A 17,655-nucleotide genomic window follows, 5' to 3' on the forward strand; every position below is an offset into this window, starting at 1 on the left:
GTGTTAAATAAACAAGCCTGAAGGCTGTGTGTCTTAATGCAAGGAGTATCCATAATAAGGTCGATGAATTAACTGTGCAAATAGATGTTAACAAATATGATGTGATTGGGATTACAGAGACGTGGCTCCAGGATGATCAGGGCTGGGAACTCAACATCCAGGGTTATTCAACATTCAGGAAGGATAGAATAAAAGGAAAAGGAGGTGGGGTAGCATTGCTGGTTAAGGAAGAGATTAATGCAATAGTTAGGAAGGACATTAGCTTGGATGATGTGGAATCTATATGGGTAGAGCTGCAGAACACCAAAGGGCAATAAACGTTAGTGGGAGTTGTGTACAGACCTCCAAACAGTAGTAGTGATGTTGGGGAGGGCATCAAACAGGAAATTAGGGGTGCATGCAATAAAGGTGCAGCAGTTATAATGGGTGACTTTAATATGTACATAGATTGGGCTAACCAAACTGGAAGCAATACGGTGGAGGAGGATTTCCTGGAGTGCATAAGGGATGGTTTTCTGGACCAATATGTCGAGGAACCAACTAGGGGGGAGGCCATCTTAGACTGGGTGTTGTGTAATGAGAGAGGATTAATTAGCAATCTCGTTGTGCGAGGTCCCTTGGGGAAGAGTGACCATAATATGGTGGAATTCTGCATTAGGGTGGAGAATGAAACAGTTAATTCAGAGACCATGGTCCAGAACTTAAAGAAGGGTAATTTTGAAGGTATGAGGCATGAATTGGCTAGGATAGATTGGCGAATGATACTTGAGGGGTTGACTGTGGATGGGCAATGGCAGACATTTAGAGACCGCTTGGATGAACTACAACAATTGTACATTCCTGTCTGGCGTCAAAATAAAAAAGGGAAGGTGGCTCAACCGTGGCTATCAAGGGAAATCAGGGATAGTATTAAAGCCAAGGAAGTGGCATACAAATTGGCCAGAAATAGCAGCGAACCCGGGGACTGGGAGAAATTTAGAACTCAGCAGAGGAGGACAAAGGGTTTGATTAGGGCAGGGAAAATGGAGTACGAGAAGAAGCTTGCAGGGAACATTAAGACGGATTGCAAAAGTTTCGATAGATATGTAAAGAGAAAAAGGTTAGTAAAGACAAACGTAGGTCCCCTGCAGTCAGAATCAGGGGAAGTCATAACGGGGAACAAAGAAATGGCAGACCAATTGAACATGTACTTTGGTTCGGTATTCACTAAGACACAAACAACCTTCCGGATATAAAAGGCGTCAGAGGGTCTAGTAAGGAGGAGGAACTTAGGGAAATCCTTATTAGTCGGGAAATTGTGTTGGGGAAATTGATGGGATTGAAGGCTGATAAATCCCCAGGGCTTGATGGACTGCATCCCAGAGTACTTAAGGAGGTGGACTTGGAAATAGCAGATGCATTGACAGTCATTTTCCAACATTTCATTGACTCTGGATCAGTTCCTATCGAGTGGAGGGTAGCCAATGTAACCCCACTTTTTAAAAAAAAGAGGGAGAGAGAAAACAGGGAATTATAGACCGGTCAGCCTGACATCGGTAGTGGGTAAAATGATGGAATCAATTATTAAGGATGTCATAGCAGTGCATTTGGAAAGAGGTAACATGATAGGTCCAAGTCAGCATGGATTTGTGAAAGGGAAATCATGCTTGACATAGAAACATAGAAACATAGAAAATAGGTGCAGAAGCAGGCCATTCAGCCCTTCTAGCCTGCACCGCCATTCAATGAGTTCATGGCTGAACAAGAAACTTCAGTACCCCCTTCCTGCTTTCTCGCCATAACCCTTGATCCCCCGAGTAGTAAGGACTTCATCGAACTCCCTTTTGAATATATTTAGTGAATTGGCCTCAACTACTTTCTGTGGTAGAGAATTCCACAGGTTCACCACTCTCTGGGTGAAGAAGTTTCTCCTCATCTCAGTCCTAAATGGCTTACCCCTTATCCTCAGACTGTGACCCCTGGTTCTGGACTTCCCCAACATTGGGAACATTCTTCCTGCATCTAATCTGTCTAAACCCGTCAGAATTTTAAACGTTTCCTTGAGGTCCCCTCTCATTCTTCTGAACTCCAGTGAATACAAGCCCAGTTGATCCAGTCTTTCTTGATAGGTCAGTCCCGCCATCCCGGGAATCAGTCTGGTGAATCTTCACTGCACTCCCTCAATAGCAAGAATGTCCTTCCTCAAGTTAGGAGACCAAAACTGTACACAATACTCCAGGTGTGGCCTCACCAAGGCCCTGTACAACTGTAGCAACACCTCCCTGCCCCTGTATTCAAATCCCCTCGCTATGAAGGCCAACATGCCATTTGCTTTCTTAACCGCCTGCTGTACCTGCATGCTAACCTTCAATGACTGATGTACCATGACACCCAGTCCTCGTTGCACCTTCCCTTTTCCTAATCTGTCACCATTCAGATAATAGTCTGTCTCTCTGTTTTTACCACCAAAGTGGATAACCTCACATTTATCCACATTATACTTCATCTGCCATGCATTTGCCCACTCACCTAACCTATCCAAGTCACTCTGCAGCCTAATAGCATCCTCCTCGCAGCTCACACTGCCACCCAACTTAGTGTCATCTGCAAATTTGGAGATACTGCATTTAATCCCCTCGTCTAAATCATTAATGTACAATGTAAACAGCTGGGGCCCCAGCACAGAACCTTGCGGCACTCCACTAGTCACTGCCTGCCATTCTGAAAAGTACCCATTTACTCCTACTCTTTGCTTCCTGTCTGACAATCAGTTCTCAATCCACGTCAGCACACTACCCCCAATCCCATGTGCTTTAACTTTGCACATTAATCTCTTGTGTGGGACCTTGTTGAAAGCCTTCTGAAAGTCCAAATATAGCACATCAACTGGTTCTCCTTTGTCCACTTTACTGGAAACATCCTCAAAAAATTCCAGAAGATTTGTCAAGCATGATTTCCCTTTCACAAATCCATGCTGACTTGGACCTATCATGTCACCATTTTCCAGATGCACTGCTATGACATCCTTAATAATTGATTCCATCATTTTACCCACTACCGATGTCAGGCTGACCGGTCTATAATTCCCTGTTTTCTCTCTCCCTCCTTTTTTAAAAAGTGGGGTTACATTGGCTACCCTCCACTCCATAGGAACTGATCCAGAGTCAATGGAATGTTGGAAAATGACTGTCAATGCATCCGCTATTTCCAAGACCACCTCCTTAAGTACTCTGGGATGCAGTCCATCAGGCCCTGGGGATTTATCGGCCTTCAATCCCATCAATTTCCCCAACACAATTTCCCGAATAATAAAGATTTCCCTCAGTTCCCCCTCCTTACTAGACCCTCTGACCTCTTTTATATCCGGAAGGTTGTTTGTATCCTCCTTAGTGAATACCGAACCAAAGTACTTGTTCAATTGGTCTGCCATTTCTTTGTTCCCCGTTATGACTTCCCCTGATTCTGACTGCAGGGGACCTACGTTTGTCTTTACTAACCTTTTTCTCTTTACATACCTATTAGAAACTTTTGCAATCCTTCTGGAATTTTTTGAGGATGTTTCCAGTAGAGTGGACAAGGGAGAACCAGTTGATGTGGTATATTTGGACTTTCAGAAGGCTTTCGTCAAGGTCCCACACAAAAGATTAATGTGCAAAGTTAAAGCACATGGGATTGGGGATAGTGTGCTGACATGGATTGAGAACTGATTGTCAGACATGAAGCAAAGAGTAGGAGTAAATGGGGACTTTTCAGAATGGCAGGCAGTGACTAGTGGGGTACCGCAAAGGTTCTGTGCTGGGGCCCCAGCTGTTTACGCTGTATAGTAATGATTTAGACGAGGGGATTAAAGGTAGTATCTCCAAATTTGCGGATGACACTAAGTTGGGTGGCAGTGTGAGCTGCGAGGAGGATGCTATGAGGCTGCAGAGCGACTTGGATAGGTTAGGTGAGTGGGCAAATGCATGGCAGATGAAGTATAATGTGGATAAATGTGAGGTTAACCACTTTGGTGGTAAAAAGAGAGAGGCAGACTATTATCTGAATGGTGACAGATTAGGAAAAGGGGAGGTGCAACAAGACCTGGGTGTCATGGTACATCAGTCATTGAAGGTTGGCATGCAGGTACAGCAGGCGGTTAAGAAAGCAAATGGCATGTTGGCCTTCATAGCAAGGAGATTTGAGTACAGGGGCAGGGAGGTGTTGCTACAGTTGTACAGGGCCTTGGTGAGGCCACACCTGGAGTATTGAGTACAGTTTTGGTCTCCTAACCTGAGGAAGGACATTCTTGCTATTGAGGGAGTGCAGCGAAGGTTCACCAGACTGATTCCCGGGATGGCGGGACTGACCTATCAAGAAAGACTGGATCAACTGGGCTTGTATTCACTGGAGTTCAGAAGAATGAGAGGGGACCTCATAGAAACGTTTAAAATTCTGATGGGTTTAGACAGGTTAGATGCAGGAAGAATGTTCCCAATGTTGGGGAAGTCCAGAACCAGGGGACACAGTCTAAAGATAAGGGGTAAGCCATTTAGGACCGAGATGAGGAGAAACTTCTTCACCCAGAGAGTGGTGAACCTGTGGAATTCTCTACCACAGAAAGTTATTGAGGCCAATTCACTAAATATATTCAAAAAGGAGTTAGATGAAGTCCTTACTACTAGGGGGATCAAAGGGTATGGCGAGAAAACAGGAATGGGGTACTGAAGTTGCATGTTCAGCCATGAACTCATTGAATGGCGGTGCAGGCTAGAAGAGCCGAATGGCCTACTCCTGCACCTATTTTCTATGTTTCTATGTTTCTAAGAGGGTGCAGGGTGACTTGAACAGATTAGGTGAGTGGGCAAATGCATGGCAGATGCAGTATAATGTGGATAAATGTGAGGTTATCCACTTTGGTGGCAAAAACACAAGGGCAGAATATTATCTGAATGGTGGCAGATTAGGAAAAGGGGAGGTGCAACGAGATCTGGGTGTCATGGTACATCAGTCACTGAAAGTTGGCATACAAGTGCAGCAGGCGGTGAAGAAGGCAAATGGCATGTTGGCCTTCATAGCTAGGGGATTTGAGTATAGGAGTAGGGAGGTCTTACTGCAGTTGTACAGGGCCTTGGTGAGACCTCACCTGGAATATTGTGTTCAGTTTTGGTCTCCTAATCTGAGGAAGGACGTTCCTGCTATTGAGGGAGTGCAGCGAAGGTTCACCAGACTGATTCCTGGGATGGCAAGACTGGATCAACTGGGCCTGTATTCATTGGAATTTAGAAAAATGAGAGGGGATCTCATAGAAACATATAAAATACTGACAGGACTGGACAGGTTAGATGCAGGAAGAATGTTCCCAATGTTGGGGAAGTCCAGAACCAGGGGACACAGTCTAATGATAAGAGATAAGCCATTTAGGATTAAGATGAGGAGAAACTGCTTCACTCAGAGAGTTGTTAACCTGTGGAATTCTCTACCGCAGAGAGTTGATGATGCCAGTTCATTGGATATATTCAAGAGGGAGTTAGATATGGCCCTTATAGCTAAAGGGATCAAGGGGTATGGAGAGAAAGCAGGAAAGGGGTACTGAGGTGATGATCAGCCATGTTTTTATTGAATGGTGGTGCAGGCTTGAAGGGCCGAATGGCTTACTCCTGTACCTATTTTCTATGTTTCTATGTTTCTAAAATATTTATACCAGGAATGTAAAAACAATTGATCAGAATCTTCCCAGATGTGGGAGCAATAAACTAGTCTTGAGCAAACCAGGGTCAAGAGTGGTCACAGGGAAAAAAGTTTTTTGGCAGAGATTAAATAATCGGAGTTGACTCCACTGTAAAGTAAACTGTACGTGGTCTATGGAAGGAACAGTGGTGAGCAGGTGAACGGCCTCTTCTATATTGTCTAATGTAACTACTGGACCACTTGTCGCTACGGCTGGTACCTTCAGGGTTTTCTCTTTGTCTACCTTGTCTTTCTGCTTGAGCCATGTAGCAGCAATGGGCGGAGTGCCTACAATCCCGATATACAGCTCAGCCTCTTGTCCTGCCTTCACCTCCACACGTGTCTGGGGATCCACTAACTGAGGAGGCTCCACTGTAATATAAAGGCAAACTAAGGTTAAACTTCAATCCACTTCACTTACCATTTCAAGCAAAGAAAAGACACTTGTTTATGAGAAACTTGCTAAGATTGGGCAATGCAAGTTTAATACACCTTGGGGGAGAAATTTCCCCGCGCCCCGATTGGGAGCGGTTACCTGCTCATAGCGGTATTTTCTGCGCTCGGCGCGGAAGTCCAACCCAAGCCGCAGAATTGGCCTCATCACCCCTCAGGAAGTGGAGTGCAATCTCGCGCGCTCCACTTCCTCTTGGGGCGGGTCCAGTGGCACTAACGAGGCGCGATTGGCAGCGCTACACGGATGCTCCGGGTAGCGTTGATGCGTTTTAATTCCTCTCCCCTTCACTTAAAGGGGAAGGCCGCTGCGCACTCTGCAGCGTCTCTGAGGGCCTCCACTAGCCCACCAGGGCAGCGTGGTAACGGCCAGCAGCCCAGCACCCAAATCGGAGTGCCAGGCTGCACGATGGTGGCACGGACCATGCAGGGAGGCCAGAAATCGGCCCGACCGCTGACTCTGCAAAACCACCAAGGAAGCGGCGTGGGCGCTCGCAACCTCCCCTTTAACTTCCTCCCCGCAGCAGCAGAGCAGTAAGGGGGCGGGGGGATTGGGGCACAGCAGGGAAAACTCGGGAGGGCAATTGGGCTAGCAGTGGCCATGCCACGAAAAGTCAGCGGCCACTCCACTCCGCAAAGTGGCCACCAATTTTCGGGGGGGGGGGGGGGGTGGAAACAGGCCTTAAGGAGAGGGTCAGTTTCGCCCCTGACAAGTTCAAGCTTAGCTGTTCAAATATAAAAGTAAACTTGCAGAACGGTAGAAGGGAGTAGTGGAGGAATATGGATCGAATCCACACAGGAGCTGGTTGGAATAGTGCCATGTCCTCACTGACCATCAAGTTTGATCAAATGCATGATTGAAATTGTGAGAGTCAAATGACTAACTACATTCAGTGATACACACGGTCGTATCAGTTAAACGACAAGCATTTTCTTGTTCCAGTGAGAGTTTTGGAAAGAAATTAACAATCTCAGATGCGCAAGCTACACCATGCCTAGAAGCTTCATGCGATGCACAGTGTTGAACTCATTCGATCCATTTAACCCCTTGGGCACTGGCTTGAGCCGACTGCAGAGCTCACTGCACAACAACAGTTCCATCCTGCCCGAGAAATTGTGGCCAGCTCTGCGGTCACAGTCTGCAAGTATGTAATCACAATTGCGCCCCCTCATCGACATGGAGACAGGAAAATCACCTGGTTTTGAAGACATCTTCTTCCTCGAAGGGGATGAATCTGTCAGAAGGGTAAAAAACAAAATGTTAAGAACAAGATTGAATAGGTGAATGAATGAAATTAAGGCAGGTGAGGTGGGTGCAGGAGTAAGTGAATGTCATATTCAGGTATTCACTACTGCCTACATTCTGCGCAGCTAGCTATACATTCCACAGATGCCTACAGTTCTCCCCCAATCACAATGTCTAATTACCTCATGAATAACTCCAGTATTTTTTGAACTTACTGTCTTACATATCTTGATGAGGTCCCCTCTCATTTCCTCCTCATATTGTTCTCCTCCTTCTGTACATCTCAGTCCTTTGACACTAGCCCCAGGACCTTTGTTTCACTATTGAGAGTTTGCGTCTTTCTCTTGTGCCTGGGCAGCCAGAGCTCAACAGTGTACTTGAGTTACAGCCTGGCCAGGGCACGACACAGCATCGGAATACTCCACTGATTTGGAAATGTAACTCCGCATTCTCTTTGCTTGGTTGATTCCTGCTCCAAAATGACTGGACATGGTCGGTATGGAGTCCATCAGCCCCAGGTCTCTTTCAACCTCTCCGCTAGCTGGTTCAACACATCCGCCCGGTGAATAATAATGTTGTGTAACAATTTCTACCCATCTTCATTGAATTCCATCGGCTATAGTTCTGCCTGTTTTCAAATTTATAGGGGGAGAAATTCGGCTGCTTTGCACCTCCCATTAGCGCCTGCGGGGGGGGTGGTAACAGGGCGGTAAGGGGTTACCGACTGGGCACGGTAAATTCACCAATGCCCAGAAACTTCCCTGGCAGTTTCGTGCCGGCGCTAGCACTTACCACCTCGCTTTCTTGCGCCCTGTAGATCGTGACATCACCCGATGCACTGCGCCCCGTTACTGCCCCGGATATGATATTCGCTCTCGCACCCTGCAGCATCGCCGGGCGTCAACAACGGCAGCAAGAGGAGGCGTCGTCACCTCGGCTGGTCGCTCGGGGAGCAATAATTAAAGGCAGTGGTGTTCAGGTAGGCCAAACCTTATTCTTTGCACCAGTCTGGTGCCTTTTGAAGCCTCGCTGCTGTGCAATGTCCAAGCCTCTGTCTCAGAATGATTGGGGCTATAATGGCAGTCGCTCAGGTCCCCGAGCCCCACAGGACTGACCACAAGAATGTTGCAAACCATCACTGGCCCTTGCCTTTAAGCGAGCAAAGGAGCCTCTGATGCCAGGTCTCTTTCAGCTTGTTCAACACATTCGCCTGTTGCTGTTGAACCAGCAAGGGGAGAGGCTGAAACAGACCTGGGGCTGATGGACTCCATACCGAACAGGCCAGGCTATAGCTCGAGTACACCAACACTCTGCTGCAACCGCCCTTCTCGCACACTTCAGTGCCCCAAGAGAAGTGGTTCGCGCTTGATTTAGCTCTGGGAGTGCTAAAGCTGAAGTTGCTGGGATGAAAAAAGGGCCGATACTCTTCACAGATTTCAAAAGTTACGGGACGAAAAGGAGTTTCTATCCCGTAGGCCCTTCCATAGTTCCTTGGCTGCTTCACCAGAACCAACTGTTTAGTATCATCTGTGAATCATGGCAACTTTCACCGAGTTTCTGAATCCAGGTCTTTCTTTCAGCACCAGTCCCTGGGACACCCATGCTGCCCTGGCTGGAACCAACTCACTCAACTCAGGCCGGGAGGGGAGCAACCCTAATCAACAGTAATATTGGAAAGTAATCCTACTTAAACTGTGGCGTTGATCCAACAGCGTGTTCAGACCTGTTAACTGTACCAGTCATTAGAACAATAAACGCAATTGAGAGTTATTGGTGTAGACTAGGAGGAGATCACTAACCTATCTGCTGAGACAGCTTTCCTGAAACAACCTGGGAGCACGGGGAATGTATTGGGAGAAGAATTCGGAGGGCCCGTGCCTTTAATTGGATGGTACATAGCTTCAGGCAAAGGACTATACTCACACGCACACAATACGAAGAGCAGAGGAGTTCTCACAGTGTCCTTGCCAACATTTACAAATAACACCACTAAAACAGATTATCTGTTCATTTATCTCATTGCTGTTTGCAAGAACTTGCCCTGCTCTCAATATTGAAATAGATATCCTCACCACAAATGAACAAAACATGCCTAATGGGCTGGGTTTTTAATGATCAGAGAAGTAACTCCCTCTGCTCCTTCATGCTTCAACAAAGATGCTGGTCTTCAGGGCCAGACTTACCATTTCATGAATTTGCCTCATTCCGTGGGCATCAAAATGTCTGAAGTGCTTCACAATTAATTATCTTAGAAGTGTAGTGACTGTTATGGAGACAATTATCTAGCGGAGATCATATGAGCAGGTTTTCTCCCATGTGTTAACCAAAACATAAGGTAGAGAGGGTTTAGCAAAGCTGAATAGAGCAGTCCTTCAATACAACTGGGTGATAGTATAATCAAGGAGGGTTTCCTGGTGGCTCAGTGGGTAGCACACTCGTCGCTGGGTCAGAAGGTTGTAAGTTCAAGTCCCACTCCAGGTACTTGAGCACATAAATCTAGGCTGACATTCCAGTGCAGTGCTGAGGGAGCGCTGTAGTATCGGCGATGCCATCTTTCAGATGAGATGTTAAACAGAGGCCCCGTCTGCTCACTCAGGTGGAGCTAAAAGATCCCATGACACTATTTCGAGGAAGAGGAGGGGAGTTATCCCCGGTGTCCTTGCCTCAACCAGCATAACAAAAAAAAAAGATTATCTGGTCATTATCACACTGATGTTTGTGGGAGCTTGCTGTGTGCAATCGGCAACTGTGTTTCCCACATTACAACAGTGACGACACTCCAAAAATACTTCAGTGGCTGTAAAGTGCTTTGAGATGTCTAGTGGTGGTGAAAGGTGCTATATAAAGCAAGTCTTTCTTTCCAGATCAAGTGTTGTTTTCAGACGAAGGAATGCTTTGAACCGTAGCTGAACGTTGTACAGGTTCGCCTTCCGGAATCCGGATACCGGACTGATCTGTGGCGGGGTCTTCCGGAAACTGGAAAATGTTCCGATATCCGGATCCCCCGCCTCGGTGAACCGACTTCGCCCCAGCCCCCTTTACCTCAGCTGCCCGACCCCACCTACCTCGGGCCAGACAAGGAACTCCTCCACGGTGGTGGGGCCCCGCCCGATCACGTCCTCGTCGGCAGGGCTCCACATGAACATCTCCTCGGCAGGGCCCACACGAATATCTCCTCTTCGGCGAGGCCCCGCGCGAACAATTCCACAGCGACGAGCACCAACCCCCCCTGACCCAAACAACTCATCAACGAGCACCGCCCCCCCCCCCCACCCACCCACTTTCTGACGTTCCGAAATCCTGAAATACCCGAACCTGGGCTGGGTGTTTCCGTACTCGTGGCATCAGAGAGACGTTCCAAAATCCGGCAAAACGCAAAATCCGGAACGGCCTCAGTCCCGAGGGATCCGGATTCGGAACGCTGCACCTGATTCACTATGTAAATGCAAGTCTTGCTTTCTTGCTTTTATGTGGCTTGGTGTCAAACATTCCTGTGAAGGGCCTTGGGACGTTTTACCAGTTAAGGTTGTTATAAAAATGCAAGTTGTTGTTGTAGTAAGAGGACACAGCAAGCGAGCCCCAGGTGGGCAGAGGAAACGTTTCAAGGACACCCTCAAAGCCTCCTTGATAAAATATCCCCACCAACATTTGGGAGTCCCTGGCCAAATATCGCCCTAAGTGGGGGAAGTGCATCCGGGAGGGCACTGAGCACCGCGAGTCTAGTCACTGAGAGCATGCAGAAATCAAGCGCGGGCAGCGGAAGGAGCGTGCGGCAAACCAGTCCCACCCATCCTTTCCCTCAACGACTATCTGTCTCACCTGCGACAGAGACTGTAACTCCCGTATTGGACTGAGAACTCACATTTGGAGTGGAAGCAAGTCTACCTCGATTTCGAGGGTCTGCCTATGATGATGAAGAGGGAGGGTATGCTATTCCCAGGCGCCTGCCTTTGCCAAAGGACGGCACAAGGAGATGTGCCAGTGCATCCCAACAACTAATCTCTCTCCATCCAGGAAAAGTAAACTCTCCTGCTCAGCCCCCACACAAACACATACATTCACAAAGGAATGTCAGCAACTCAGTAGCCTGGAGAATGGGACTGCCAAGTGTGTGCCGCCAAGTATTCCTGCTCCAACATGCTGTGCAACCTCCACTTAGCGTGTTCCAAATTAATCCCAAATATTTACTCTCCCTGTAGCATGACAACGTCCCTGCCACAAAGCCCATGAATCGCTTCCTATGCCAGCTTTTCTATACAGATGAAATGGCGTTTCTTGGAAATGCAAGGTCTCTTTCCCGCTCAAGGAGAAACTTTGGATAATGTTAATTATGACAGCATTATTGGTGGGTGTTATGAAACAAATAGGAATTCTATGCTTGAAAGGAAATATAAGTTGAAGTTCCGCATGAATGTCACAATAATGACAGAGAAAAGATTTTATGTTAAAAAGACTTGGATTTATACAAGAACATAACAAATAGGAGCAGGAGTAAGCCACTTGGCCACTCGAGCCTGCTCCGCCATTTAATAAGATCATGATTAAAAATCGTCGCTAGAGTCCTCCTCAACCGTCTTCTCCCCGTGGCCGAGGAGCTCCTCCCGGAGTCGCAGTGCGGATTTCGTCCCCTATGGGGCACAACGGACATGATTTTTGCAGCGCGACAGCTGCAGGAAAAATGCAGGGAAGAGCACCAGCCCTTATACATGGCCTTCTTCGACCTTACAAAGGCCTCTGACACTGTCAACAGCGAGAGTATATGGAGCGTCGTCCTCCGTTTCGGATGCCCCCAAAAGTACGTTACCATCCTCCGCCTGCTCCACGACATGATGCAGGCCGCGATCCTTACCCACGGATCCATCACAGACCCAATCCACGTCCAGACCGGGGCTCAAGCAGTGCTGAGTCATCGCCCAAACCCTCTTCTCAATCTTCCTTGCTGCCATGCTCCACCTCACAGTCGACAAGCTCCGTGCTGGAGTGGAACTAAACTACAGAACCAGTGGGAACCTGTTCAACCTTCGCTGACTCCAGGCCAGGTCCAAGACCACCCCAACCTCTGTCGTTGAGCTACAGTACGCAGACGACGTCAGCGTACATACAGAGGCTGCACTCCAGGACATAGTCCACATATTTACTGAGGCATACGAAAACATTGGCCTTACGCTAAACATCAGAAAGACAAAATTCCTCCACCAGCCTGTCCTCACCGCACAGCACTGCCCCCAAGTCTTCAAGATCCACGGCGCGGCCCTGGACAACGTGGACCACTTCCCTTATTTCGGGAGCCTCCTATCAACAAGAGCAGGCATTGACGACGGGATCCAACACCGCTTTCAGTGCACCAGTGTAGCCTTCGGCCGCCTGAGGAAAAGAGTGTTTGAAGACCAGGCCCTCAAAACTGCCACCAAGCTCATCTTCTACAGGGCTGTAGTAATATATGCCCTCCTGTATGGCTCAGAAACATGGACCATGTACAGTAGACACCTCAAGTCGCTGGAGAAGTCCACCAACGATGTCTCCGCAAGATCTTACTAATCTCCTGGGAGGATAGACACACCAACGTTAGCATCCTTGTCCAGGCCAACATCCCCAGCATCGAAGCACTGACCACACTCGATCAGCTCCGCTGGGCAGGCCACATAGTTCGCATGCCAGATAAAAGATTCCCAAAGCAAGCGCTCTACTCGGAACTCCTGCATGGTAAACGAGCCAAAGGTGGGCAGAGGAAACGTTACAAGGACACCCTCAAAGCCTCCCTGTTAAATTGCAACATCCCCACCGACACCTGGGAGTCCCTGACCAAAGACCACCCTAAGTGGAGGAAGTGCATCCGGGAGGGGGCTGAGCACCTCGAGTCTCATCGCCGAGAGCGTGCAGAAATCAAGCGCAGGCAGCGGAAAGAACATGCGGCAAACCAGTCCCACCCTCCCCTTCCCTCAACGACTGTCTGTCCCACCTGTGACAGAGACTGTGGTTCTCATATTGGACTGTCCAGCCACCTAAGAACTCATTTTAAGAGTGGAAGCAAGTCTTCCTCGATTCCGAGGGACTGCCTATGACGACGTTGATGATGTTTAAAAATGTGCTTCAACAAAGGAATAAAGAGAGGGATTGTAGCTGTGCATTGGAGGGAGCAGCGTGCGGTGGCCCAGCCCGGATATCGGCACTGTCCCGGCCTGCAAGACCATCAGCAGGCTGGGGCCAATAGACGGAGCAATGTGCGGTGACATACCACTGCAGGGAGCAGTACGTGCTGCTGCAGGAGGGCGACGGCTGACTGCAGTGCGGGCAGGCACAGCAGGAGTGGCGAGGTCGGGGTGAAGGAGCAGCAAGAGTTCGTAGAGGGATGTGATCGGGGCCCAGAAGAGGCGTGGGCCCAGAGGCAGCACGGGCCAGCCCATACTGCGATATATGGTCTCCAGTCGTCTTGGACCAAGACCTAGCTCTGTCAAGCCCGTGTGGTGGCTGGTGTGCAATGGCATCTTCCACCCTTCAACATATAGTTCGGGATCTGGAATATTAGGTCCTTCATTGAAACACTTGTGAACTCATCCCTTTTCGGCGTGGATGCAAGTCATCCTCGATACGAGGGACTGCCTATGATGATGATAATGATGGCTGATCTGATCATTGACTCAGCTCCACTTCCCCGCCTGTTCCCCATAACCCTTTACTCCCTTAACACTCAAAAAATCTGCCTATCTCCGCCTTAAATCTATTCAATGACCCAGCCTCCACAGCTCTCTAGGGCAGAGAATTCCATAGATTTACAACCCTGCGAGAAAAGAAACTCCTCCTCATCTCAGTTTTAAATGGGCAGCCCCTTATTCTGAAATGATGTCCCCTAGTTTTAGTTTCCCCTATGATTGGAAACATCCTCTCTGCATCTACTTTGTCGAGCCCCTCAGTATCTTAGATGTTTCAATAAGATCACCTCTCATTCTTCTAAACTTCAATGAGTACAGGCCCAACTTGCTCAACTTATCTTCATGTCAACCTCCTCATCTCTGGAATCAACCTGGTGAACCTTCTCTGAACTGCCTCCAGTGCAAGTATATCCTTCCTTAAATACACAATACTGCAGTTGTGGCCTCACCAATACACTGTACAGTTGTAGCAGAACTTCTCTGCTTTTATACTCTATCCACCTTGCAATAAAGGCCAACATTCCATTTGCCTTCCTAATTACTTGCATACCTGCATACTAGTCTATAATATCGCGCCTTTCACAACCACCATGACCAAGAGGATTAAAAAAGCATTTAGGGTTAGGGTTTTTTTGTTAACAGTTTTTCACCTTGCCACGGAACATACTAATGAAGGAAAGAAAGACATGTATTTAAATAGGATGTCTCAAAGCACTTTACAGCCAGTGAAGTACCTTTGGAGTGTAGTCACTGTTGTCACGTGGGAAATGCGGCAGCCAATTTGCGCACAGCAAACTGCCACAAACAGCAATGTGATAATGACAAGAAAATCTGTTGTTATGTTGATTGAGGGATAAATATTGGCCAAGACAGTGGGGATAACTCCCCTGTTCTTCTTTGAAAAAGTGCCATGGGATCTTTTATGTCCACCTGAGAGAGCAGATGGGGCCTCGGTTTAAAGTCCCAACAGAAAAATGGCACCTCCGTCAGTGCCAACATCCGAAGTACTGCACTGGAGTGTCAGCCTAGATTTGTTTGCTCAAGTTCCTGGAGTGGGACTTGAATGCACAACCTCCTGACTCTGAGGTGAGTGTGCTACCCACTGAGCCACAGCTGACACTGGGCCGAGAAATTGATCTGTGATATTCAAGTATCATTTAAAAATGTTTATGTGTTTCTCTTATTTTGACAGCATGGATTAGCCCATTTGGTTTAAATTCAATCTAAAAATAAATGATAGACGGGTGTCACGCAGATGTATTAAATGTTTTGCACAAAGAGCCATTTCTGGGCTGTTGTATCACTTGAAGATCAGGATGGCCTGTGATGGTTGGTTTGGAGAAGAGAATCCCTGCTGGAGTGAACAGAAGCCTGCCAACCATACCTGGGAGTTTTGTTTGTTGAGGTTATTAACTTTATGGTAACTGGATGAGGAAGTGGCGTAATCCTAGATTTCCTCTTAGCAGCTTTCTCTCCCTCCACAGAAACTGGTGAGGGCATCCTGATTTAAAGGTCGCCAGGATTGCGGTCCCGGCTTCCTGGTATATTCCCAGACATAAGCGATGGCCATGCTTGTCTGATGCGTTCCATGGCTCTTTGATCTGGGCAGTGGCGGAGTGGGAGGCGGGGGAGGTGGTGGGGGGGGGGGGGTGGAGGGGGGCTGGGGGAGGGGGGGGGTGGGGGAGGGGGGGCTGGGGGAGGGAGGGAAGAAGACAGAGGTTATGCCGTGGCACAGCGATGAATCCTCGTGTCACGAACAGTGAGCGGTGCACCATCCTGCATTACAGGATTCCCTTCCCAAGCCAAGTGTCCAGAACAATGAGTCGGAGGTCTAACTAGATTAGTCATGATCTTTGTAGCATCCTATATGTCTTTCCAAACCAATATACGCAGTGTTACCAACAAACGCATTGCATCAGTGTGTGCTCCTGTAAATACGAACAATGAGAGACAGGAAGAGCTCTTCTACTCTATCCTGCCTGTCCTGCACAACTGAGATGCCTTATGCATCACAGAATATACATTCCCCATCCTACCCGGAAGCCATCTAATCTCCCAGGACGGGCAAAAAACCTGATAATGCCCAGGCCAATTAAGGAAACAAAAACCTGGAAAATTCCTCTCCGACCCCCCTTAAGAGATCAAAAATAGTCCAGGAAACTACTTTGGTCCTGATTAAATGCCATGTAAGCCATGTTCAGTGCCATTCGCAACTCCTCAGACAATGGAGCAGTCCATGCCTCTATGCAGCAAGACCTGGACGACATTCAGGCTTGGGCTGATAAGTGGCAAGTAACATTCACGCCACAAATGTGCCGGGCAATGACCAGATACATTATGAAAGTAAACCAGCATGAAATATAAAAACAGATAGTAAGTGTTTCTATAGGTACATAAAAAGGAAAAGAGTAGCTAAAGTAAATGTTGGTCCCCTCGAGGATGAGACTGGGGAATTAATAATGGAGAACAGGGAAATGGCAGAGACGTTGTATAGTATTAGGCGGTCCCTTGTGTCGAGGATGACCTGCTTCCACACCAAGAAAAAGATGAGTTCAGAGGTGTTTCAATGAGTGACCTATGGATTGGAGGGTAGCTAATGTAACACCACTTTTTAAAAAAAGGAGGTAGAGAGAAAACAGGGAATTATAGCCTGACATCGGTGGTGGGGAAAATGCTGGAATCAATAATTAAAGATGTAATAGCAGTGCATTTGGAAAGCAGTGACAGGATCAGTCCAAGTCAGCAGAGATTTATGAAAGGGAAATCATGCTTGACAAATCTTCTAGAGTTTTTTGAGGATGTAACGAGTAGAGTGGATAAGGGAGAACTAGTGGATGTGGTGTATTTGGACTTTCAAAAGGCTTTTGACAAGGTCGCACACAAGAGATTGGTATGCAAAATTAAAGCACATGGTATTGGGGGTAATGTATTGACGTGGATAGAGAACTGGTTGGCAGACAGGAAGCAAAGAGTGGGAATAAACGGGTCCTTTTCAGAATGGCAGGCAGTGACTAGTGGGGTGCCACAAGGTTCAGTGCTGGAACCCCAGCTATTTACAATATACATTAATGATTTAGATGAAGGAATTTAATGTAATATCTCCAAGTTTGCAGATGACACTCAGCTGGGTGGCAGTGTGAGTTGTGAAGAGGATGCCAAGAGGCTGCAGAGTGACTTGGATCGGTTAGGTGAATGGGAAAATGCATGGTGGATGCAGTATAATGTGGATAAATGTGAGGTTATCCACTTTGGTGGCAAAAACAGGAAGGCAGATTATTATCTGAATGGTGACAGATTCGTAAAAGGGGAGGTGCAACGAGACCTGGGTGTCATGGTACATCAGTCACTGAAGGTAGGCATGCAGGTACAGCAGGCAGTAGAGAAAGCAAATGGCATGCTGGCCTTCATTGCAAGAGAATTTGAGTATAGGAGCAGGGAGGTCTTACTGCAGTATTACAGGGCTTGGTGAGACCACACCTTGAGTATTGTGTGCAGTTTTGGTCTCCTAATCTGAGGAAGGACGTGCTTGCTATTGAGAGAGTGCAACGAAGGTTCACCGGACTAATTCCTGGGATGGCAGGACTGACATATGAAGAAAGATTGGAGCGGCTAGGCTTATACTCA

The 17,655-nt window shown here is 47.7% G+C and overlaps 1 protein-coding gene across 1 annotated transcript in view; it reads right to left on the minus strand.

The window, feature by feature from the left end:
- Positions 1–17,655, minus strand: part of LOC139233673 (myosin light chain kinase, smooth muscle-like) — a 97,028-nt gene that overhangs the window by 47,054 nt on the left and 32,319 nt on the right. The window contains exons 5-6 of the mRNA XM_070864077.1: positions 7,332–7,370; positions 5,930–6,057 (exon numbers count right to left, since the gene is read on the minus strand). Of these exons, the coding sequence (XP_070720178.1) occupies positions 5,930–6,057; positions 7,332–7,370 (167 nt within the window). The remainder of the gene's footprint in view (positions 1–5,929; positions 6,058–7,331; positions 7,371–17,655) is intronic.

The sequence above is a fragment of the Pristiophorus japonicus genome, chromosome 21, assembly GCF_044704955.1.
Source record: "Pristiophorus japonicus isolate sPriJap1 chromosome 21, sPriJap1.hap1, whole genome shotgun sequence".
Taxonomy (NCBI): domain Eukaryota; kingdom Metazoa; phylum Chordata; class Chondrichthyes; family Pristiophoridae; genus Pristiophorus; species Pristiophorus japonicus.